General features: G+C 42.6%; 3 protein-coding genes across 3 annotated transcripts; all 3 read right to left on the minus strand.

Moving 5' to 3' along the window:
* Positions 1-2,423: 2,423 nt before the first annotated feature.
* Positions 2,424-3,797, minus strand: LOC104447978 (protein EXORDIUM-like 2). The gene has a single exon (XM_010061734.3). The coding sequence runs from the start codon at positions 3,704-3,706 to the stop codon at positions 2,675-2,677; it is 1,032 nt and encodes a 343-aa protein (XP_010060036.2). The 5' UTR covers positions 3,707-3,797; the 3' UTR covers positions 2,424-2,674.
* A 7,212-nt stretch (positions 3,798-11,009) lies between these two features.
* Positions 11,010-12,191, minus strand: LOC104447977 (protein PHOSPHATE-INDUCED 1-like). The gene has a single exon (XM_010061733.3). It carries the CDS (start codon positions 12,112-12,114, stop codon positions 11,149-11,151), a length of 966 nt encoding a protein of 321 aa, XP_010060035.2. The 5' UTR covers positions 12,115-12,191; the 3' UTR covers positions 11,010-11,148.
* A 6,455-nt stretch (positions 12,192-18,646) lies between these two features.
* LOC104447976 (protein PHOSPHATE-INDUCED 1-like) lies at positions 18,647-19,828 on the minus strand. The gene has a single exon (XM_010061732.3). The coding sequence runs from the start codon at positions 19,747-19,749 to the stop codon at positions 18,784-18,786; it is 966 nt and encodes a 321-aa protein (XP_010060034.2). The 5' UTR covers positions 19,750-19,828; the 3' UTR covers positions 18,647-18,783.
* Positions 19,829-24,325: the final 4,497 nt, after the last annotated feature.

Genomic DNA, 24,325 nt, shown 5'->3' on the forward strand with positions numbered 1-24,325 from the left:
AGTTGTTCTCGGGAACAAGAAATAATTTATTTATTTATTTATTGTTTATTAAACGCATTTTTATTCTAGTAGCTCCGACATTCTTGCAGAAATAGCACGCGCCTCCTTATTTCTCGAGCTACCGTCGGGTACAATATTCCAGCATACACATCGCGGCGCAGTGTGGCTTGAGCGCTCTACAATTCTTTGCTCTAGCCTCGTAGGCAGCAGCTGCAATCGTAGCTCAAGTCCAGAAAAAGTGACCATCCTAATTTTCGCAGCACTGTGTTCAGCTATCGCATCAGTTACGGAGCATCTGGCACCTTCCGTGTCTTAAAAGAGAACTCACAATATAATCGACTAAAAGCTCGATGAGAGGCAACTGTGATTTTGCAACTAGTCGGAAATAGAATGCACATCACGAACACATACAGTCTATCGCCAAAGAAAAGCCGAAAACGCCTTGCTCGGATGATTGAGGAACCAAAACCTAATCGTTCAGAAAGATCCCCCCTTCTTCCCACCAGCATTCAGAGCATGCGATCAGTGTGCTCAGGCCACCGGCCCATGCACCATTTCTCGAGGTCTATCTCTTGCCAGAGGTCGGGTGCACGCGCCGCTGCACACCCATGTTTTGCAGACTCCGGGCATGGTGGTCGGCTTGTCGCAAAGCAGATAGGTCTTCTGAGGTTAGACCTAACTCCTCAGGTGTCGGTTCATTGCAGGCTGATGTCTTCGTGTTCGCTTTATTTCTGCTGTAACATCAAAAGGATTCAAATATTTAGATGAAAGCTTAATCCCCAATCCATGTAACAAGGATCGGCAAACATGCAATCACATATCAAAGCAAAAGGCATACTGAATTCTAAGACTCAGTTTCGAATCACTCCCGTCTAGAATGCTCAAATGATTATCTACTTTACTTTAATTTCTTTTCAGCAGGATAGCAATTCTCAAGTAATCTTTCTCTAAACTACTTGAAAAGCAAGTCATGTTCAATATACAACTAATCACTAACAGCTCGAAATGCACCGGGAACCATTTCATTCCCAAATTGAGTTCCATATTTTTCGTATTTTGGTTGTTGTTAGGGATGGTCAATAGGCGAGTCTAGACGAGCTCGAATGTTACGCTCAATATATTGCTCTAGGCGGTCCATAATTCAAAACAGGTATAAGAATGTTTGGCCAAGCTGGACCGGGCCAAAGTGGGGCGGGTCGCGCTTTCTAATGTAAGGACGTTGGTCAAACAGGCCCATTTGTATTTCAGATCCGGGCGGGCCTAGCGGCCCATGCCTTTAGGCCCTGCTAATTCAATTGCTCCCACTGTATGCTGGTCATTATTGATCAGTCGGATCTCTTATTTTACACATAGATTAGCAAGTGATATGAACTTTAATAGCGGCACACAAATAAAAAATGATTATCATGCATTCATTTATGTACATATGCTAAGGTTCCATGAATTTAAATATTTATGTTTGTGTTAAGCTTTTGCCTTGTAGATAGCTATCGACATGCTTTTTCAATCTAATTTTGTCGATTTATGCGAAATGGTAAAAATCAGAGAATTACCACCGCACTAAGTGGTGCTCTGGCTTCGAGCTTTCTCCCCCTCATGAAAGAGAAGTTTGAATCCCCAGCACGTCGCAGGTGGACTTACCCGCTTCACGGGAGTGGTGGGTTCCTCCGTGGGCCCTAGGGTTTGCCCGCCGACTATTGGCTTACAAGTTTCCCTAGATCATCAAAAAAAAAAAAAAAAAAAAAACAGAGAATTCAGTTAATATATATATATGTTTCTATTAACTATGGCTATTTGGGAAAATCTGTTACCACACACACATGTATGTGCGTTAAAAATGAATTTAATAAAGAAAGAAACGATGTGATTTGAGTACTAACAGCAAGGCATTTATGTTAATCAATTTAAGTTACCATTTCCTCCATTATTTGGTAACATATAGTTGTTATACACTTTTACCCAACGTGTGAATAACTCACTGAAATTTTGGGTGGAATTTTAGAGATTGAAAGATGCGTTTAAATTTACTTTATGACGTAAAGAGATGAGTGGGAGGGCGAAATAGGGTATTCAACATAGCCATCATCCCTTAAGCTTTAATATTAGGGTTCCCGATGATTATTCAATTTGAATTATAATCACTCGTGCGATAACTCTAAGTTCCAATGTTGATGCGGTCGTTTTCGCAATTTATGAGCATATTAGCAGCCGAGAGGTGTTTTCAGACAAAATGAAGCATATTCAATGTTGATGCGGTCGTCTTCGCAAGTTTCGGAGTGGGTTTCGACTTCGCACGCTCTGCAAGAGGCGAGAAAAGCTCCAAGAGTGAGTATAGAATAGGAATAGAGTAGGACTCTCCAAAAAAAAAAAAAAGGCATGAATAGATTAGAACACCGTTCATTTGCATTCAACATAACACCGGATTGCTGCATAATGCTGGTCATTTTGTCCATATTATAATAAATCGAAAGTTTTCATTATTCCATAAATCAAATTATTCCACATATCGTTGCAACTCCCTATACATTTTTACATTCCTTCTCATCTGTATTCGCAGAATCTACACACGCACAAAACACGAACGACAAAGTAAGTACAAGTTTCCCCAAACATTTCCGAAAAGGCTTCATAACCTACGAACTCTTTTTAGCCTTTTCAGGATAACGACTCACACTCACACGGGGGTCTCGCACGCGGAGGTGTTCGGGTCCCACATGGCCGGCACCAGAAACTTGCGGCCATTAACGCCGATCACGTTGTAACTCGCCCCCGTCGTCTTGTCCGCCAGCAGCTGGCCGGGATACCCCGGGTACGCGCCCTTCCCGAAGATGCCCGTGCATGCGCTCACCGCCTCCAGCGGTGCCGCCGCGTCCCCCTGGTAGTACCCGTCGTTGAAGGGGTTCGTCACCGCCCCCGCCAGCACCGTCGCCAGGTTGATCACCATCCCGTCGACCCCGACGTCGCCGCTCGGCGCCACCAGCGGCGGCGTCTGCGGCCCGTACTGCGGCTGGTGGAACGGCCAGGCGCACTGCCCGGGGCACTGGCTGACCGCGTTCCCCACCCACGCGTACGTGTACCGGGACTTCCCGGCCGCGCCGGAGCCGTGGGTGCCGCACCGGCTCATGCAGAACCCGTCGACCGCCACGTCGGCGGAGGTCAGCACGAGGTTGATCGCGAGCGCCCGGGCCTTGATGCTCTTGTACCCGGCCTTCGAGGCCAGCGCCGCCAGCTGCCCCGTCTTCAGCGACTTGCCGAGGGAGTACCTCTCGTCGAGGATCTGGGTCCCGACGGCGAGGTTGGAGGGGCCGCCCTTGTAGCGCGCGGTGGTGCTCCACCACGAGGAGACGGAGGGGGGCCGGGAGCCGGCAGGGGCGGCGGAGAGGGAGTGGAGGAAGTCGAGGACGACGGCGCGCTGGGCGGGAGAGAAGGCGCCGTACCAGAGGAGGTTGAGGGTGACGTTACCCTTGAGGAGGGGGCCGTTGTGGTACTTGAGGACGAGGGGCTGCTGCTGGACGAGGGCGGGGGCGGCCGGGCGCGGGCCGAGGCAGCAGAGGATCGCGAGGACAGGTAAAGCGAGGCTGGCAAAGCTACTGTGGCTCGAGGAAGCCATTGTTTTTCTGAGAGAAGAGCGAGCACGAGGCTGAGGCTGAGGCTGAGGCTGAGAGATTGATATGTTTGGTTGATGATGGACAAGAGGAACGGCCATGTATTTATACTGAAGAGGAAGGTGGAGTTGAGTGCGAGCTGGTGCGTGCGGGCAGGGGCATAGCTGGCTTCGAAAGAGAAAAGAGAGCGAGGAGGAAGCATCTCGGGAGCGAGCGAGAAAGACAAGACGCGTCCGATGGGTTTGACGGGTTTGGAGGGTCAAAACTCAAAAGGGCGTTCGTGCTTTCGGCCGGGGTTCGAGCTGGGGTCGACATCTTCTAGGACCCAACACGAGAAAACGCGACCTTTACAGGATGCGAACCGGACTCAAATCAAAAGAGCATCGCTACGCCTGTCCAACATGTAAATCGGATATAGAAAGGTGGTGCAAACGAATAAATTTTATGGTGGAATCGTTTCCTTTTTAAAAAGTCTTAACTCAAGAGCTGTAAATCATCTCGGCACACACGAGATCAGCACCGCCTAATACGTCTGGACTTGGCTTTTAAGAATGACCAGTAAATTCTTAATTGAGATGAAATTCTAGAACGGTTTATCGAGAAGAGTCAAGGCTGCCCTTGGCGGGCGTTTTCCTTGGGGGTTCCCCTGTTCTAATCCACTGGGAGACAGGCTGCTATATTGTATTATGGGATCGTATTCTTTTTTTTCCATGTATTATTTATTTCCTGGGGACTGAATAAAATAATAATGGAATTCATTGCCGATCCTGACGACTTGGCTGACTTAATTGGACCCCCTTGCGAAGCCCCCGAATTTGGTTTTGTTGACTGACGAGACAAACTCCAACCTTTTTCTCAGGTCCATCTCACCTAGAAACTTTTGCAGATTATCAAAGTCAAGTCGCATTTGGAGCCTAAAGCAAATCGCCATCATCAAATCCACTCCGCTATCATGAGCACGCCACGCACTTGCTACCGATCATATTTCCGATGAAAAAATGACATGAATAATTTCTGCCTTTTAATCAAAGATGCAATATAATTTTTTAAATTTTAATTTATTTTTCATGATTTTTAAACTATAATTTAACATGTAATGTGATGTCTTGAACTTTTAATACTTTCAATGTGATTTTTAGACTTTTGATATATATTGAATATAATCCTTAAATTATATGAAAATATTCAATGTTATCGTTGAACTTGAATTACTAAAAATGATAATATTGAAAATTTTCATATAGTTCAGAAATTAAGTTCAACATCAAAAAATCTAAAGATCACATTGTATAAATTAAAAGGTCAGTAACCATCAAGCACTATGTTCTTGAGAACAATTTGTGCTCGGAAATAGTTTTTTTTTTTTTTTTTTTTTTTTTTTTTTTTTTTTTTTTTTCTGATTTTGTTATCTAAATGAATTTCAAAGCATTCGAATGCGTATAGTACAATTGTTAATTTTTTTTATGACATAGAATTTCTTTTAATTTTTAATAATTTTTCAAGATTTTTTTTCCTTCTTCTTCTTCCTCTTCTAACTAGTTATTGGGCTTTAGCGATGCATCTCTAGCCGGTCGAGGAGGAGGAGGGAGGAGGAAGAACAAGAAGTTACTAGACCTCATCTTGGTTTCAAACATTGTTTTTGGGAACAAAGAAGAAAATGACTTAATTTAAGAAATTATTTCCTAAACAAAGAAGTAACTTTTTTTTTTACTTCGGTTTCATAAATTATTTCCAGTAACAAAGAAGTAACTTTTAAAAAATTAGCTGATGTTACCAAGTGACTTTTTGTTCTTTTTTGTTAAAATTTTTTATTTACTTTTTCTATTTCTCGTTTCTGTTCCAAATCTATTCCATGAAATAGAAAACTTAACTGATATTACCAAACCGATTTCTATTTTTCTTAATTCCAAGGAACAAAATAATTGAAATAATTAAGAATTGGCAGGTTATCAAATACGGCGTCTGTGTCATTTATCATATTCCCAATGGATGCTTTATAACGCGAAACTATCATAACTTCCGTATATGTCTACATGTAATCTGAGCACTGGATCCTTTTGAATCTTTTCTCCTTTCTTACCAATAGTGAGGTTCCCGATGCATCGTTAAATGTGTTCAGATATACAATTCGCGCCCTTCTTTCGCACCTGCAAAGTCGTTAAGGGAAAAATACGGTTGCGTACTCTATCCAAATATCTAGCTGGTTTCCTTCGTGTACACTCCATTTCCATGACCAAAGCCCTGCTTAGGCACGGCTAGGGCTATGGGACATTATTGCACGCATAAACGACACGGACGGGACGACGGAGGAGGCAAAGAAGACCACATGACATGATAAAGGCTAAGGAGCTGTTAAGAGAGGCGGAGCCACATCGGGCTTCGTTAGGAGAAAGGAACGAAAGGAGTTTAATGCCGCGGACGACTTTTGCGTGGAAAAAGGAGCATTTCCCACTAAGATCGGACCCCCCCCCACCCCGCCCTACTGTTTGTCATTTCGGGCAGAGAAACGAAACGCTCCCCCAACACTCAATTCCATTTACATGGACGGGCTGCGCGGCCGCTTTGATTACGCGTCGCGAATGGGCGATTGCCGTTGCGCGTCTGTATCATGAGGTCAGCGTCTCCTCTCTCGCTCTCGCGTGCGGGGCTGGACTCATGCAGGCGCGCGTTAACTATGGCCTGGGGCTCGCGATGGGGTGGTTGACTAGAACAGCTTGATGTAGAGCAGTTGTCGTTTACATGCGTGTCCCGACTATGGTTGAATGCTTTCGTGTATGTCTGCAGGATTGGTTGGCCAATCCAAACCATTTTCACCAAGAGAATCGAGAGTTGAACTGCGGTGTTGGTTGAAGTTTGGAAGAGTGATTTGCGTTGGTTTAGCATTTTGGATTCGATTTTGTTCAAGATGCTCTCGCGAAATCGACCTTGTCGTTTGGCCTTGACCCGGCCTTGAGCTGGCAAGGCGACGGCATGCGGAGTGGAGAGGGGATGACGTGGTGTTGGTGGGTTGTTGAACTGAGCAAGCCTCTTGAGCGATTTGGTTAAAGATGCAAGTAAAGTTAAAAGTTTTTTTTTTCTTTTCCTAAAATTTGTGCAATAACTTAGTGGTGTCCAGGCTGTTTCCACATTGTGGAGATTACCAGAAGCAACTATTTCCAAGCACTATATTAAAGTCAATGAATAAGAGTCTCGATATGTGATGAATGAAATCCAAACAGGGAAGGAATTCATACGTCTAATTGGAGAAGATAAAGTAGTTTTTGTATATGCTCGCCAAACAATCGGCCCACTTTGGAGATAGGGGTGGGGGCCCAGAACCGGGATTGGTTCCTGGGAATAGGGGGAAAAAAAACTATATATGATTTATATATGTGATCTGACAAATTAGAGTGAGTAAGAAAGAATAATATTATAACTGTGCAATCTTAAACAACAACGGGAGTCTAAGAAAATTAGAAAAATTACAGAAAAAACCTTAAACTTATTACACTTATGCAAATTCAATATTAAATATTTTAATGTGGCCAATTTAATCTTAAACATTTTTAACAATTTATTAATTCAATTCTAAATTTTTAGCAGATTTACCAATTTAGTTTAAGCCTTTTGATGATTTGTCAATTTAGTTTTTCTAACTAATTTTGATACAAAATCGCCGATGTGGATAACTTTTATAATTTTTTTATTTTCTAAATTTTTCCTTTTTTCTCTTTCTTTTTCCCTACAATGGCCATTGGGAAGGGCAACCTTTGCTACCCAATGAGGGCAACTCTTGCCTAGGCAAGTCAACCCTCACCCGAGGTCGGTAGGGCGTTGAGGCTGTCATTGGTGGCTAGTGAAGGGAAAAAAAAAAGAAAATGAAAAAATAAGACAAATTTCAAGAAACTAAAAAAATGCAAAAATTATCTACCTCAATGATTTCCGGCGAATAGTATAGCTAGAATGACTTGATAAAATGTCAAAAGATTTATAACTAAATAAACTAAATTGAAAATTTTAGGCCTAAATTGGCTGAGTGCAATAAGTTTAGGATTTTTTTTTGTGGGTAATTTCCCCTTTCTAGAAAGCCCTAACTTAGGCTTCATTTGTTTCACAAAAATGACTAACATATAAAATATTTTTCAAAAAATGATGGCTTTTATCGTTTAAAATAATCATCCAATGGAAAGTCTTTTTATTATAAACAACAATTTCTGTCTAAATAATTTTGTAAATGATGAAAATATTTTTACTCGTTAATTCTCATGAGTGATTCGAGCAATTATTTTTTTGGAAGATATTTTGCAAACCATTCGTTTTTCGCTTAACAAACACGCCCTGCCTTTACAATGAAGTTTATCGGCAAAAACTACTGTGAGCTTGAATTTTTTTGTCTTTTGTCTTGATATACATGGAAACCGATGCCCTAACCAAGGAGATTACCCAACCTTAACAAAGGGATGGACGAAGGATTTTTCATTTTGCCAATCACGGGGTTCTAAGCCATCGAAGAAATGGTCCTTCAGTCCATAAAAACCCTAGCAAAAAGCCAAGACAAACCCTAGGTCGGTGAAGTCCAAGGCAATAAAGCGCTAGTTAGAAAACACCGGTCGGTGGGAACGGACGAAAGTCGACGATCCACAGCAAATGTCTCTAAGTTGCACAGAGGGTGATGAACGGCGCTTTGCTCCTTGGTAGGTGTTGACTTCGATGACATTTCTCCACCATAATCAATTTGCTAGCAGCATCACCTTAAGGTCGTACTGGCCCAAGTGAATGCTATCCAGTGCGATTTGTGGGGGCTGCACGCATATATTATCTACCAAAAAACAAACGGGGTCGAATAAAAGTTGCATCCGTGAAGTTAATTGGCTAGATTTTTGTGGACGGTCGGGGTTTGATGCTTGCAAGAAACCAAATTCAATTTCATTGCAGAGATTCGATTCATGAACGTCCCTCCCTCCCGCCTAAAAGACATGTGTCAAAGCCGCTTGACTAGTTTATCACGTTGGCTTGTCGAGACCCTGAATTGATGAAAAACCAAAGATCCAAAACCACGTCTTTCTATATAGCGTAGGCCTCGTAGCAATGATTTTAGCGATAAGTATCATCAACTGCCAATCACATCATGGGCTTAACCGAAGTTTTCGAAGGGATCGTAGCCCTTCTATAGTGAGTAGTTTACAAAGTTTTGGGCAGCCCGTGACACATAAGGTTGAGTAAAGTTTAGATTCGCAAACGTATGCGGTGACACCTTATTCTTTTTAGTTAATTCTAATGATGATGGTTATTGAACTTTAGTACATTGCTCAATAAAATAATTGAATATTAATGTTGAACCACCATGTTGTGAAATTCGACTTTCTTTTTTCAAATTGATGCGCTCCGATGGAAATTTAATCAGATTTTGTACATTTTGCCAGAGAAATTGTCAAGAGAGATCCGAGTTTGAGCTCGTCAATATATCTAGTTGGACCTACCTTCACTCAAAAGTTCAAGTTAATGATATAAGTGATATTAGTGCCGATGGTTGATTGGTGACTCACTCCCAACGTATAATTTGACTGGGATTTTAATAACCTATAGAATGCCATTACAACCTCCTCCGCTACATTTCACAATAGTTTTCAGATAACTCAGTAAATATTCCACTAGAGTATCTTCCATGTCAAATATAATGGGAGCATCTCTATTTGAACGATCCCATATTTTCTTCTCTCTCTCTAGAATTATACCCCACGATGGTAATCAGGAATTGTCGTTTAGAATTTAGTTATTGGCATGTGGCCAGAAATCCGGCCATCTCACGATTCCCTTTTCCTCGTGTTCCATTCCAATCGTTTTTCGGGCCAGGGACATTCCATGATTTACGTGCATCCAATTTAATTAAAAGAGGTGGGTTCGACATTGGGCTCGGTTTGTGGTGCAGTTGAGGGATGGTCCCCCCCTGGGGCGGTGGTATGAGGGAAGCAACTGGTGGTGGGCAGTGGGCACAATGGTCGGCTGACTTGTGCTTAAAGGTACGGCGGCTTTGTCGGCCTAAAGTGATGGCCGAGATGGTATTGGCCCAAGGATGGGCCGCTCATGGGCGTTGCGCACGGTGGTGGGCCGGTGGCCTTGGTTGACCGCTGATATGTGGGACGAGTAAAGCGAAAGGGATAATGCATGGAATGGGTATAGTGCGACCGAAAGTTTGGAGTATCCGAAAATCACCCAACTCTAGCACTTCCACTAGCAGATGACAGCTCATCCATATAATTCAAAACTGAAAACAAACCCCACCAAAAAAGGGGTGGGTGGGGGTCGGTGGAAGTGTTCTCGGGGCAAAGGCATGCGTGTGGAATTGGTAGAATTGAGGCAAGGGCTGCCGGAGGCAGTGGAGCCATTCCAAAGTGCACCGGAACCGACATGAGGACACTCGGTCCTACGCTTGATGTGCATGGGAGTTGCATCTTTCAAAGGATGAGATCGACTAGGCTCATATGATTCCGATGCAATCCGAGAGTTTCTTGAGGTGGTGATGATTGGAGGCAGAGGATCTCGGGTGTTGGCTGAAGGCTTCGATGGCGGCACGTCGGTAGGCTTGGGCAATCCGATAGAGATAGCATAGTTTTTTTCTTTTGCATGCTTAAATGTTAGATAGTTGAACACCTGGAAATTTTTAGAAGTAATTGAGTTCAAACCGGCTTGAACAGCACAAGGAAACTTTGAGACTTTAAGCCCAAAAGAGAGTTTAACTCGATCCAAAATCCACTTGAGATTTTGTTACATTCAATCGTCAAAATCAAAATTGGATCCGCGATCAAGTTCAAGTTGTAGTATTTTCCTAAATCAAGATTCAATTGAGTTTTCGCCCTGAATTCACTTTTCATCATTCTAATCTTTAATCTAATAGCTCAAAGGCAATAGATCGCAAAAGGGCCACCAGTGAATATTTTTATAAAAAAAAAAAAAAACATGCATATACAAAAACCCCATTAAGAAGATTACCCAAGAGAATCTTATCAATCTGATGGCTGGGAGTGAGAAAGAAAAGGTCGATGAAGCCCTTAGGATGTAGCTGAGCAAGAGAAATGAAGTTAGATTTGAGTGATGACGATGAAGGAAAGGGGAAAGGTGAGAGGATGGTAGTGAGGAAAGAGTCGTCATGTGAAGGCAAGAAATAGGACTTTTGTTTTGACTGAGATAACAAGGACAAAACCAGCGAGAAGTGAAGGTGGTGGTGGAGCTAATTATCAAGAATGGGAGTGACGGCTAAGCGCTTATCCACACTTTATATTGGTTAGCAATGCAATGTATCTCATGTCTAAATTTCGATGTTTATTGTCAATTGACACGAATTTTTCTATGAATCGTAGACAACGTTAACAGTTATTTTTACGGGTGGAACTGTGAATTGAAGAAGTATGATGTAATGGCGCATAGAAAATAAAAAAAGTGGTTTGCCTTTCTATTAACTATAATGACAGTAATATACAGCGACCAAAAAAAAAAAAAAAATTAACGAATGAATGAATCAATCTGGGAGCCTCAACGTCATTGCTTCAATCTGTCTCCACTTCCCTCACACCAGCGTCGAACAGGACGACGTGGACGGATCGTAGAGAGCCGGGACCAGGTACTTTCTCCCGTTCATGCCGTGCGCGTTGTAGCTCGCCCCCGTCGCCTCATCCACCAGCAAGTTCCCGGCGTAGCCCGGGTACGCCCCGTTACCGTAGATCCCGGTGCACGCCGACGCCGCCTCCAGCGACGCCCCCGCCTCGCCCTGGTAGTACCCGTTCGAGAAGGGGTTCGTGGCGGTCCCGGCGAGGAGGCCTGCCAAGTTGATCACCATCCCGTCGACGCCGACATCCCCGTTGGGCGCCACCAGCGGTGGGCTCTGCGGGCCGTACTGGGGCTGGTGGAACGGCCACGCGCACTGCCCCGGGCACTGCGTCTCCGAGTTGCCCACCCAGATGTACGCGAACCTCGAGCTCCTGCCCTTGACCTTGACGGAACCGACGGCGGAGTCGTGGGAGCCGCACCGGCTCATGCAGAACCCCTCGACGGCCACGTCGGAAGAGGTGAGCACCACGTTGATGGCGTTCCGCTGTTCACCCCGGGACGCTAGCTCCACGAGGTGCTTGTTCGTGAGGGACTTCCCAAGGGAGTAGCTCTCGTCGAGTACTTGCCTGCCGGGCGAGAGGGTGAGGGAAGGCGTGCGCCTCTTGGAGGAGGAGAGGTGGTAGTACTTGTCGACCGTCTTCCACCAATGGGATACGGATGGAGAGGCCTGAGCCAAAGAAGGGTCGGAGGAGAGGGAGGTGACGAAGTCGGAGACGATGGTGCGCTGGGAGGGCTTGAAGCGGCCGTACCAGATGAGGTTGACGGAGATCTTGCCGGAAAGGAGAGGGCCATTGTGGTACTTCATGGGCGGGGACTGGTCTTGGACCAGCTCAGCCAGCCTCCTGGTGGCGGAGGCCATCTGGAGGAGGCAGAGGGCGAGGAATAGCTTTGGAAGAGCTGTCTTAGAAGCGAAGAAGGATGCCATTGTAGTAGCTTGAGTTTTGGGCCAAAGAGTGAGGAAAGGTGAAAGCAGAGCTCGCTTTGTTTAGGTTGTGGGTTGTGTTGAAGGGAGGAGGAGTATTTATACTGGGGTGGGATGAGGGTGATGCTTCGATTATTTTATTTTAGGACTATATATTATAATAATAAATAAGAAGTTGGGAACGTATAAGTGGGGTTAAAGTGCCGGAACCTGCCCGGAAATAGACAAAAGAAGGGCAGCTCATGAATGATGGTTTTGCAATTCCCGGTTGCAGCTTCCCCAGCAAGATTAACAAATGACTAGTCGTGCCCGACTACGCGTTCAATCATTATTTCATTTACGCTCTTAGGACAGCATTTTAAGTAACCAATCACCAAAAAAAAAAAAACGATAATGCTTAATTTACCAATTGCAATTGATATTTTGAACAAAATAATTTCATATCGAATTTTGTTAAACTTTTTTCTAAAATCAGATTATTAGAAGTTCTACTTGAAAACTTAAATTGATAGGCATAAAAACATCACATGTATATATAAATATAAATATATATAAATATATATATATATATATATATATATAAATTTTATTATCAAATGGTATGCGATATGTTTATCGCTTGAAATCTCCTCTCATGTATAAATTGAATTGAAAATTTTGATTAATGGAAATGGACACGCTTGCGAGAAGAGCGGAACCTGTCTTTGAGTTGGGACTTCATGTTGGAATCCAGACTAGAGTTAATAGTTCCTTTTTTGTGAGCTGTTAGCTGTAATTCAAACGAAAAGTGGGTAATGCAATCCAGCTGAGCGTTGACCGAGAAAAAAAGAAGAAGTCCAGCTTAGCAACAGTCCAATGGACGAAACTGACCTTACACTGATCTTTCTCCTTAGCCTTGGAGAAGGGCAGTGGTGCTTCTTCAAAATTTTTATTTTTTTGCGAAAAAATTGAAACCTTATTCTCTAATTATATTAACGGCCATGGACATTTCAGGATTTACGTGCATCCAATTTAATTAATAGAAGTGGCTCGGTTTGTGATGCAGTTAAGAGATGGTCGGCGGAGTGGCAAGACGAAGCCATAGATTTGTGCAGAGGAATGTCGAATGGTGGCGGGAGAAATTACCAAAAAAGCATTAAACTTATTGTATTTATGTTAATTTAGTTCTAAAACTTTTAATTTGACAAATTGAGTCATATAACTAATGTGAACAATTTATGCAATTTCTATTATTTTTTCTAAATTTATTATTATTGTTTTTTTTACTTTTCTTTCCCTTTCCTCTACCAGTCGTCAAGCCTTGGTGATGGCTGACGACCGGCCACAGGAGACAATTGGTGAGGTTGCAACCTTAGTTGTCCCTCTTTAGATTTGGCGAAAGCGAGTCTCGCTCAAAGTGAACTTGGCCAACCCTTGGTCGACCTTGTTGGCCTTTGGCGAGGGTTAGATGAGGGTCAATGGTCGCCTCGCTGGTCGTTGCCTAAGAATGAAAATAAAGACAAAATAAAATTAAAATATAACAAAATTCAATAACAAAATAATAATGAATTATAAAATTTGTCCATATTAGCCTTGGTCGTACCACTTAATATAATCACATCCATGTGAATAATTTCCTGTTAAAATTGGTTAAGTGGACTATATTGGTAAATTTTTAAATAATTTAAAATTAAATTGATTAAATTGAAAGGTTTATGATTTAATTGACATAAATTTATAACTTTTTGGGTAATTTTGGTGCAAGAGAAGCAAGCGGTGGTGGGTAAAATAGTTGGCTGACTTGTGCTTAAAGATATGGCGGCTTTGTCGGCCTGAAATGGTGGTCGAGAATATTGGCCCCTGCACGGGACATTCGTGGGTTTTGTGCTACGTGGTGGCCTAGGTTTGATCGATGATATTTATATGGGATGAGTAAAGTGAAAGAGATAACGTAATGCGTGGAATTGTATTGTAAGACCGAAAATTGGGGTTTGTTCTAATATCATCAAAACTCTAGCACTAACATATGACACATCATCCACATAATTCACCGCTGAGCCCATAAAAAATGAAAAAAGAAGGCTACGAGAGGCGCGCTGATGGGTGGAAATGGTCTCGGTGCGAAGGCATGTGTGCGGAAGTGGTGGGATGAGATGTGAGGCACCAGAGGCCGTGGAGCCATTCCAAAATGTGCTAGAATCGATATGAGGTCACTTGATCCTAGGCAAGGCCTGCATGGCACCCACATCTGTCAAAGAATAAGAACGAGTGGGCTTATATGATTCCAATGCAATCGAGAGTTTTTCTTCTTCTCTTAGAAGTCATTGTGTTCGAATAGGCTCAAATTACATAAGGAAACTTTGAGACTTTGAGCCTTAAAGTATGTAACTCGATTGATGAATCAATTGAGATTTTGTTATACTTAAAAGTTAAAATCAAAACATGATCCCAATCAAGGTCAACGTATATCCTTCTCTTGGACCGAGATCCAACTGAGTTTTCTGCCTAAATAATTTTTCATGATTTCCCTCTTTAGTCTAACAATCAAAGGCAATTGATCTTAAAAGGACCATTTCTATGCCTGCCCCGCCCCCCCCAAATGCATATAAAAACCCCATTAAGAAGAATTCCCAAGATGGAATGTGCAGATCTGATCAATCAAATGGGTGGGAGTGAGAAAGGGAAGATCGATTAGAACCCATAGAACGTAGCTTAGCGAGAGAAAAGAAGTTAGATTTGAGTTATGATGATGAAGGGGGAAGGTGAGAGGATGACGCTGAGGAGAAAGTGGTGATGTGAAAGCGAGGGAGGCCAGTATGATTTGACTCATTTGCTTGTTAATGAATCGCTTTCGTGGGTGCAAAGCCAAAACTCTCAGTCCAATAATTATGCATTTCATTATCGGGCATTAGACAGCTAAGGGAAAAACAAGACTCTTGTTTTGACCGAGAGAACTAGGACAAATCAATTTGGCCCTATTTGGTAATGTTATTCTCTATTTTTCTGCTATTTTGTTCTCCGGAACAAAAAAAAAAAAAAATAGAAATCCTTTCGATTACGTCGGCTAATTTTTCTATTTCCTGAAATAGATAGGTGGCCAAGGAATAGATTTAAAACAAAAATAAGAAATATAAAAAACTTATTTCTCTGTTATCTAGAACAAAAAGAGAAATATGGCCATTTTAGAAAAATAAGCTTAATATAATCAAATGCCCGTCTTTACTAGGGGTGATCGGGTCCAAGGTGGGTAAGGTCTAGACCTGGACCCTATACCCGACGCTATTATAATCGGTTCTATTTTTTTTTTGACCGTGTACCCGATCTTGTTTGCATTGAACCTTGTTCTTGACTCACCCTATTTTTCCGGTCCGGGAATAGGGTTAACCCTATTTATATTAGAACATGTTTTGCATAAAAATTGTTGTACATCACTTATATGTAAGATAAAGCGTTTACAATCTTGATCAGCATAAGCATATCCACCACCATAGCAAAGGTTAAACTAGTTTTAAGGAAAAACAAAAGGCTAGAAGTCTGCTCTCCTTCAAAGGCTCGCCCGTTTTGTAGCAGAACGGTCGCTTACAGTTTATCTCAATGACATAATGCATAATACCATGAATATGGATCATCTGATTTTGTCCCAAACCAACAAGACTGATCTCTCATGTAACTCATACCCACTCCAAGTTAGATAAGTCGGCTAATCAATCAAGAATACTTAATCTCAAAATGATATTTCATACATCACAATTGTCCTGTTGCTAGAGGCAACCAAAGTATCATAATAAGGATTTATCATGAATAAATCAGTTTCTCTTAGAACATCATCCAGTGCCCCAATGTCATTGCTTTCAAACACATTACAATATAGCCATTCTCCCCTATCCTGGGGATAATTGAAGATGAAATTCCTTGAAATACAATTTCTTCTATTACAAGTTCTTCAATGTGGCACATCTAAAAGTTTAATGGTATTCAGCCATAACTCAATCGAGAATCTACAGAACATGTGGTTGTATGGTGGCGAGGAACACCAATTTCACATGCATTTACTTTGGCCGCGAACCGAAGAGAACAAAGTGACTCACCAATGGAAGAAGGTTTAGGAGAGATGTTAACAAACATCAACGTTTTGGAATCTCCACCCAAACATAGCTGATTCAGACATATAGTTAGAATTTACAGTCTTAAGATATATCAAATCACAAGAATTTTATATGTATTGTGACATTGCAATATCAACACAGCAATTTATCATGATAGGCTGTTGCTTTTAAAAAAAAAAAAAAAAAGGTACAAGTGAGATCCAAATGATGAAGAGAAGAACGGGAAAAGAAAATATACCTGAAGAAGAGTTGTTAGCTTTGAGTTTCTAAAGGGAACATGGTCCTCTCTCTTTGTAAGGGCGAATATAACATCGCTCAAGCATGATAAACTTTTATTGATTGCCTAATTGGCATCGGGAAACAAAGAATTAGGCGCAACAATTAGGCAAAAAGACATGGTCTTCTTCACAGCCCAACTATGACATAAAATTTTAAGGAGCTCTACAAGAATTTCCCACCTCAAGAAAGTAGGCCCTTACAAAATCATGCCATATTAAGCAAGAAAGGCTGTCCATGTGAAAAGTACACTACCGAATTTGACCCACCATTTCAATGCAAGCACTTTCAGCTGAGAGAGAGAGAGAGAGAGAGAGAGAGAGAGAGAGAGAGAGAGAGAGAGAGAGAGAGAGAGAGAGAACCTCGGAGCGAGCAATGGTGAAGAGCGCCTGGGCAGTGTTCCTGTATGCCGGGAGGCACACGACTCTACCATCGTTCACTCTAGCGGTGGTGTTCTCCCACTGACGAATCTGGTGATGGCCCAACGAAGGAAAAGCTGTGAAGTGAAGTTTGCGGGTGTGAGTCGTGTGACCGTGAGAGAGCCTAAGAGGTAAAGATATAAACAAATTAGGGTTTTTGATTTTGGGTTGGCTTACAAACCAGTTCTCAAACTGGTTCCCAAACTGGTCTGGTCGATCCGGTTCCCGAGTGGGTAATCCCTCGGAACTAGTTCCCGCACTGGTTTCAACCGGAACCGGTTCTTGACCTTGTTTTCCGGGTGGGCCGGTTCGGGAACTAGGTTTACCTGGTCCGGTTGCACACCCCTAGTCTTTACACAATTGACACAGGTCTAATCTCTTGACCCGATATAAGTCCCCATTTTTAGGAATAAAAAAATAAAAATAAAATTCAAAAGTTAAAAATCGAGGAAAAAAATTAGAAATTAGATTTTGAATAGTTTTACTAAATTTTAATGTTAATTCTAGTTTAGAATTACTTTAGCACAAAAAAGAATGTGAAAATATTTTGATGAAAATTGGATTCAAAATTGAATAAGCTTTTAGAGCTTTACTATATGAATTTTTAAATACCATTTTCTTTTAGAAACAATGCTAGATCGCAAAAGCTTGGTGACTTCAAGCAATGTTTGCTATTCTTTTGAAAAGATTTAATACCTGTTTATTGTAATGGTCAAAGATTTACTATCAACCTCCTCATATTATGAGTTATAAACTAATGGGACTCTCTGTTAACTTTTTCGGCCATCCATCTTTGACTAATGATTATGTTGGATTTTCTTATGTCATTTAAGAATATATTGATCACTCATTACAAAAGTCTAATTTGATCTAAACATGAAATGTTAAGTCTCTTTATAATTAAAAAAAAAAAATTGGAAATAATTTTTTTTATGATTGTACCAAATGCATTTATGTTATTTTTCTATTTCGGGAATATAAATTGTGTAATTACTAAACACATTCTTCTGCTCGAAACTCGTTTAGGGAATATAAGTAAAAAAAATTATTTTGAATATAAATTATTCCTGAAATTAAATATGTTACTAAATGCACCCTTAATACCCTTCCTTTTGGCTTGTGAGAAGACGACGTGCTAGTTGGTGGTGGTGATGGAGCTAATTGTCAAGAATAGTTGTGTTAACTAAGTGCTTATGCACATTTTATGTTTGTTAGCAATGTAGCTCTCATGACTATGTCATGTAATTAATGTCCAAACTTTGATGTTTATCATTAATCGACACAAACTGTCCTATGAATTGTAAATATTATTAACGCTTGTTTCTACTAGTGGATCAATAATGAATTAAAGGAGTATGATGTAACGACATGCTTCATCCATGATTTATATAAGTGACAATGCTTAACTTATGGTCATATAGAAACCCTAACCTCGAGTGAAGTAATTATAAGATTAATACATTTGAAAATAAGAAAGTTTGATGTTGTGAAGCCACATTTGTACTAAATGACTCAATCACGTCTGAAATCCTTGGAAAAAGAATATTGGGAGTTGCCATACAAGAAAGTGGTCTTTTTGGGAATTAATGTTAATGGATGTGTCATTGAGTTGGGTAATTTATAAGTAATGTGAGATTTTGGGATTTTACAAACTCTCTAACTTAAAGAATTAACATTAGTGGGAGTGAAGCTAAAATTGTCAAATTAAGGATGGATTAACCCGCTTGCTTTGCACTAGAGAATAAAATTGTAGCATATAAAAGTGGCTTGCCTTTTCTATTAGCTATAATGACTGTAATATACACAAAAAAAAAAAAAAAAAAACCAATAAACGAATGAATCAATCAATCTGGGAGCCTCAACGTCATCCTTTCTATCTGCCTCCACTTCCCTCACACCAGCGTCGAACAGGACGACGTGGACGGATCGTAGAGAGCCGGAACCAGGTACTTTCTCCTGTTCACGCCGTGCGCATTGTAGCTCGCCCCCGTCGCCTCATCCACCAGCAAGTTCCCGGCGTAGCCTGGGTAAGCCCCGTTGCCGTAGATCCCGGTGCACGCCGACGCCGCCTCCAGCGACGCCCCCGCCTCGCCCTGGTAGTACCCGTTCGAGAACGGGTTCGTGGCGGTCCCGGCGAGGAGGCCTGCCAGGTTGATCACCATCCCGTCGACGCCGACGTCACCGTTGGGCGCCACCAGCGGCGGGCTCTGCGGGCCGTACTGGGGCTGGTGGAACGGCCACGCGCACTGCCCCGGGCACTGCGTCTCCGAGTTGCCTACCCAGATGTACGCGAACCTCGAGCTCCTGCCGTTGACCTTGACGGAACCGACGGCTGAGTCGTGGGAGCCACAACGGCTCATGCAGAACCCCTCGACGGCCACGTCGGAAGAGGTGAGCACCACGTTGATGGCGTTCCGCTGTTCGCCCCGGGACGCGAGCTCGATGAGGTGTTTGTTCGTGAGGGACTTCCCGAGGGAGTAGCTCTCGTCGAGGACTTGCCTCCCGAGCGAGATGGTGAGGGAAGGCGTGCGCCTCTTGGAGGAGGAGAGGTGGTAGTACTTGTCGACCGTCTTCCACCAATGGGATACGGATGGAGAGGCCTGAGCCAACGAAGGGTCGGAGGAGAGGGAGGTGACGAAGTCGGAAACGATGGTGCGCTGGGAGGGCTTGAAGCGGCCGTACCAGATGAGGTTGACGGAGATCTTGCCGGAGAGGAGAGGACCATTGTGGTACTTCATGGGCGAGGACTGGTCTTGGACCAGCTCGGCCAGCCTCCTGGTGGCGGAGGCCATCTGGAGGAGGCAGAGGGCGAGGAATAGCTTTGGAAGAGCTGTCTTAGAAGCGAAGAAGGATGCCATTGTAGTAGCTTGAGTTTTGGGCTAAAGAGTGAGGAAAGGTGAAAGCAGAGCTCGCTTTGTTTAGGTTGTGGGTTGTGTTGAAGGGAGGAGGGGTATTTATACTGGGGTGGGATGAGGGTGATGCTTCGATTATTTTATTTTAGGACTATATATTATAATAATAAATATGAAGTTGGGAAAGTAAAAGTGGGGTTAAAGTGCCGGAACCTGCCCGGAAATAGACAAAAGAAGGGCAGCTCATGAATGATGGTTTTGCAATTCCCAGTTGCAGCTTCCCCAGCAAGATTAACAAATGACAACTCGTGCCCGACTACGCGTTCAATCATCATTTATGCTCTTAGGACAGCTTTTTAAGTAACCAATGACAAAAAAAAATGATAATGCTTGAGTATAGCATTTTAAGTAACCAATCACCAAAAAAAAAAAAAAAAAAACGATAATGCTTAATTTACCAATTGCAATTGATATTTTGAACAAAATAATTTCATATCAAATTTTGCTAATTTTTTTCTAAAATCAGATTCTTAAAAAGTTTGACTTGAAAACTTAAATTGATAGGCATAAAAATCATATATATATAATATAAAAATTATTATCAAATAGTATGCGATATTTTTATCACTTGACATCTCCTCTCACGTATAAATTGGATCGAAAATTTTGATTAATGGAAATGGACACGCTTGCGAGAAGAGCGGAGCCTGTCTTTGAGTTGGGACTTCATGTTGGAATCCAGACTAGAGTTAATAGTTCCTTTTTTGTGAGCTGTTAGCTGGAATTCGAACGAAAAGTGGGCAATGCAATCCAGCTGAGCTTTGACCGAGAAAAAAAAAGAGTCCAGCTTAGCTACAGTCCAATGGACGAAACTGACCTTACACTGATCTTTCTCCCTAGCCTTGGAGAAGGGCAGTGATGCTTTTTCAAATTTTTTTTTTTTTGGCGAAAAAGTTGAAACCTTATTCTCTGATTATGTTAACGGCCATGGACATTTCAGGATTTACGTGCATCCAATTTAATTAATAGAAGTGCCTCGGTTTGTGATGCAGTTAAGAGATGGTTGGCGGAGTAGCAAGACGAAGTGGCATATTTGTGAAGAGGAATGTGGAACGGTGGCGGGAAAAATTATCAAAAAAATATTAAATTTATTGTACTTGTGTTAATTTAGTTCTAGAACTTTTAATTTGACAAATTGAGTCATATCATTAATGTGAACAATTTATGTAATTTCTATTATTTTTTTCTGAATTTATTATTATTATATTTTTCTTTACTTTTCTTTCCTTTTCTTCTACCAGTTGTCAAGCCTTGGTGATGGCCGATGATCGACCACAGGAGACAATTGGTGAGGTTGCAATTTTAGGTGCTGTTTGGTAATCATCCCAATAGTGATTGATTCTGATTTTTTGTTCCCAGGAGTAGTTTGGGAACAGAATCGTTGTCGCGACCTCTTTTTTTTTTTCGGTGCCCGTAATCGGGTACGAGCGCCTAAGGAGGCTAATGGCTCGGTTGAAATTAATTATGCCTAAACTCTCCCAAGTCCACCAATTCACGACTTTAATAGTCGAGTTTTTAACCCGTAAATCAATTTTTAAAATGGAGTCTCCACTAATCGATTTGGGGTGGGTTGATTAGAAACCCAAGTGAAGTATCGGGAGAAATACTCACTCTGCGCAACCGAGAGAAATTAGGATCGGGGACTTGATTACACTAGTTAATCACTAATGCCATTTCGGTACCTAATCTTGTTTAAACCTTGAGGTTTTTTGGATGTTTGAGAGATTTTCCATGCATTTTGTGGAGGAAAAACATTTTTGGGACATTTTTCTATTTTTTGAAAGTAAAAGGGATTTTTGGATTTTTTGCTATTTTTTGGAAAATAAGTCTTTTTGGCATTTTATGAATTTTTTTGGCTTTTTTCCATGAATTTTTGGTTTTTTTGGGATTTTTGGCATTTTTGGAAAATATGAAATTTTTTGATTTTTTTGATTTTTTGGAAAATAAATTATTTAAAAAAAATATTATTTTATATTATAATAATATTTAAAAAACGAACCGGGTCGGATCCGGGTTGGGTCCGACCCGCTTCGTCTGCCCGAGACATAGACGGGCCCGCAATGCGGGCCGACTCGGGTTTTTTTCTCCTCCCATTTTTAAAAATAAGCCCAAACCACTCTTGGCCCGTTTATAAAAACTCCGGTTCAAAAGCTACTCGGCCCATTTCGCACAACCCGGCCCTGGGAAACCCTACCGGAAACGGGGGAACCGGGTCGCGACATACCCGCGAATTAACCCGGTTCCCGGCCTCCTCTACCCCTTGCTCTCTCGCGGCGCTGATGAGAGGGACTGTGGCGTCACCGGGCGGACGGCGACAACGGTGGAGATGACGACGACAATCCGCTTATGAGGACAGCGAGGACAAGCGATAATGGGTCCGTAATGGGGATTTTAGTGGCGACACGGTTCGAAAGGGGAGACGCGGGCGGCGACACGGCCAGGCGGTGGTGATGGTTACTTTTACCTGTCCGTGACGGGGTGGCAAACGGTGGCGGTGACAGGGCAACTCAGCTTTCCGATCCGGCGCAGCGTCGGCGGATCAATCACGGCAACGGCTTCGCAGGTGGGGCACGACAACAAGCCTTCGAAGCAACGGCGTCGGGACTTGGTCGAGGCGAACGGGGCGTGGCACGGCGTCTAGCGGCAACAACAACAGCAAAAGAACCCGATTCGAGGCGCGGATCTCGGCGGACCTTCCTCGACCTCGATCTTCTCTCACTCAGGCTAGATCCGAGCCTCCACCGGCCAAATCTGACCTTCTTGAAGTTGTTTGTGGCCGGCCTTCCCCGAAGTCTCTCGGTGGAAGGTAGGCTGAGCTCTCTTCCGCGCTCGCCCTTCAATCCTTCTTGATGTCTCTCAGTGAAGGATCTCCGAGCTTGCCTGTGCCGTTCTTCGACGAAGGTGGTGCCCTTTTATAGGCGAGGGAATCCGGTCGACGGAGCTTCGGCCGCCGGTCCCCTTTGCGCGCCGAGCGGTTCTCCTCGGCTGAATCGGCGTCCCATCCGAGCTCATCCAGCGAAGCGTGCTCGGCATTGATGGCGCTCGAGATCTTATCTTCTCTGGCCGCACGTCGGCCTACTCCCCGGCCGTAGGCCATCCTTGCGGGCGTCGTCGTCTTCTGTGCGCGTGAATTGCAGAGACGTAGGGGAAGAAGAGGGAAGAAGGAAGAAGAAGAAGAGAAGAGGGGGCTGGGCTTTGTGGGAAAAAGGCTAGGCCTTAGGCTTGCGTGGAAAAGAAGAAGAAGAGGGGGCTGCTTCTTTTTGTTGTTGTTTTTGTTATTTATTATTTATTATCTGAAAAATGGAAAAAATAAAAGAAAATAAGGCCTAATTAATAACATAATCAAAATTTAGGTGTCAACAATCGTGTTTGGTCAGATTTGAAGTAGAATCAAGAATAAAAAAAAGTTGATTCTTGTTCCGGAAACAAATATGAGAATCAAGTCTTCTTCCATTTTCTCTTCTTCTTCTTCTTCTTCTTCTTCTTCTTCTTCTTCTTCTTGTTCTGGAAACAAATGAGAATCAAGTCTTCTTCCATTTTCTCTTCTTCTCCTTCTTCTTCTTCTTCTTCTTCTTCAAACAAATCTAGGAATCAAGTCTTCTTCTTCTTCTTCTTTTCCGGAAACAAAGTCTTCTTCTTCTTCTTCTTCTTCTTTTTCCGAAAACAAATCTGAGAATCAAGTCTTCTTCCATTTTCTCTTCTTCTTCTTCTTCTTCTTCTTCTTCTCTTTTCTTCTTCTTCATCTATCGCCATCTGAATCAAGTCTTCTTCCATTTTCTTCTTCTTCTTCTCTTTATTCTTCTTCATCTACCGCTATCCCGCGATTGCCGTCCACTATTCGCCAACGCTGCCATTGCCATCCGCCGGTCGGGCAATTAGTCTAGAGAGCTCATGGGAGGCTTGCTAGGCCAGATGAGGTTCGGTGAGCACACCCGAAGGCAAGCCCGACCACCGGCAGGCGGGCCTTGCCTAGCCTTGTCGAGGCTAGCCTTCGGTCACCTAGCCCCAGCAAGGCCGGCTTGGCCACCGGCAAGGTTGGGCGAGCCTCACCCAGCTACTGGCGAGGTTTAGTCTACGAGAGCCGATCTTGCCAAGGGTCGACGATGCTCCGATGAGGTTGCAGACCCTTGTTTAGTCGGTCGCTAGATCGACGACCAGCCACAAGAAGAAAAAGAAGAATAGGAGAAAAAGGAAAAAAAGAAAAGAAAAAAATAAGGAAAAAAAGAAAAAAAAGGAAAGAAGAAAAAATTATTTAAAAATTAAAAGAAATTGATTTGGAATAGAATCAATAAGCACGATACCAAACGCAATTCTATTTCAAAATCAGAAATTTTGAACGAGTTAAAAACGGTTTAAAATGCTTAGAAATTGTTCCAAAAAACAGAATAAAAAAGAATAATTTCTTATCAGAATCTGTTCTCGGGAACAGAATCATTACCAAACGCGCCCTTAGTTGCCCCTCTCTAGATTTGGTGAAAGCGAGTCTTGCTCAAAGTGAACTTGGCCAACCCTTGGTTGACCT

The sequence above is a fragment of the Eucalyptus grandis genome, chromosome 6 (genome assembly GCF_016545825.1).
Source record: "Eucalyptus grandis isolate ANBG69807.140 chromosome 6, ASM1654582v1, whole genome shotgun sequence".
NCBI classification, from domain to species: domain Eukaryota; kingdom Viridiplantae; phylum Streptophyta; class Magnoliopsida; order Myrtales; family Myrtaceae; genus Eucalyptus; species Eucalyptus grandis.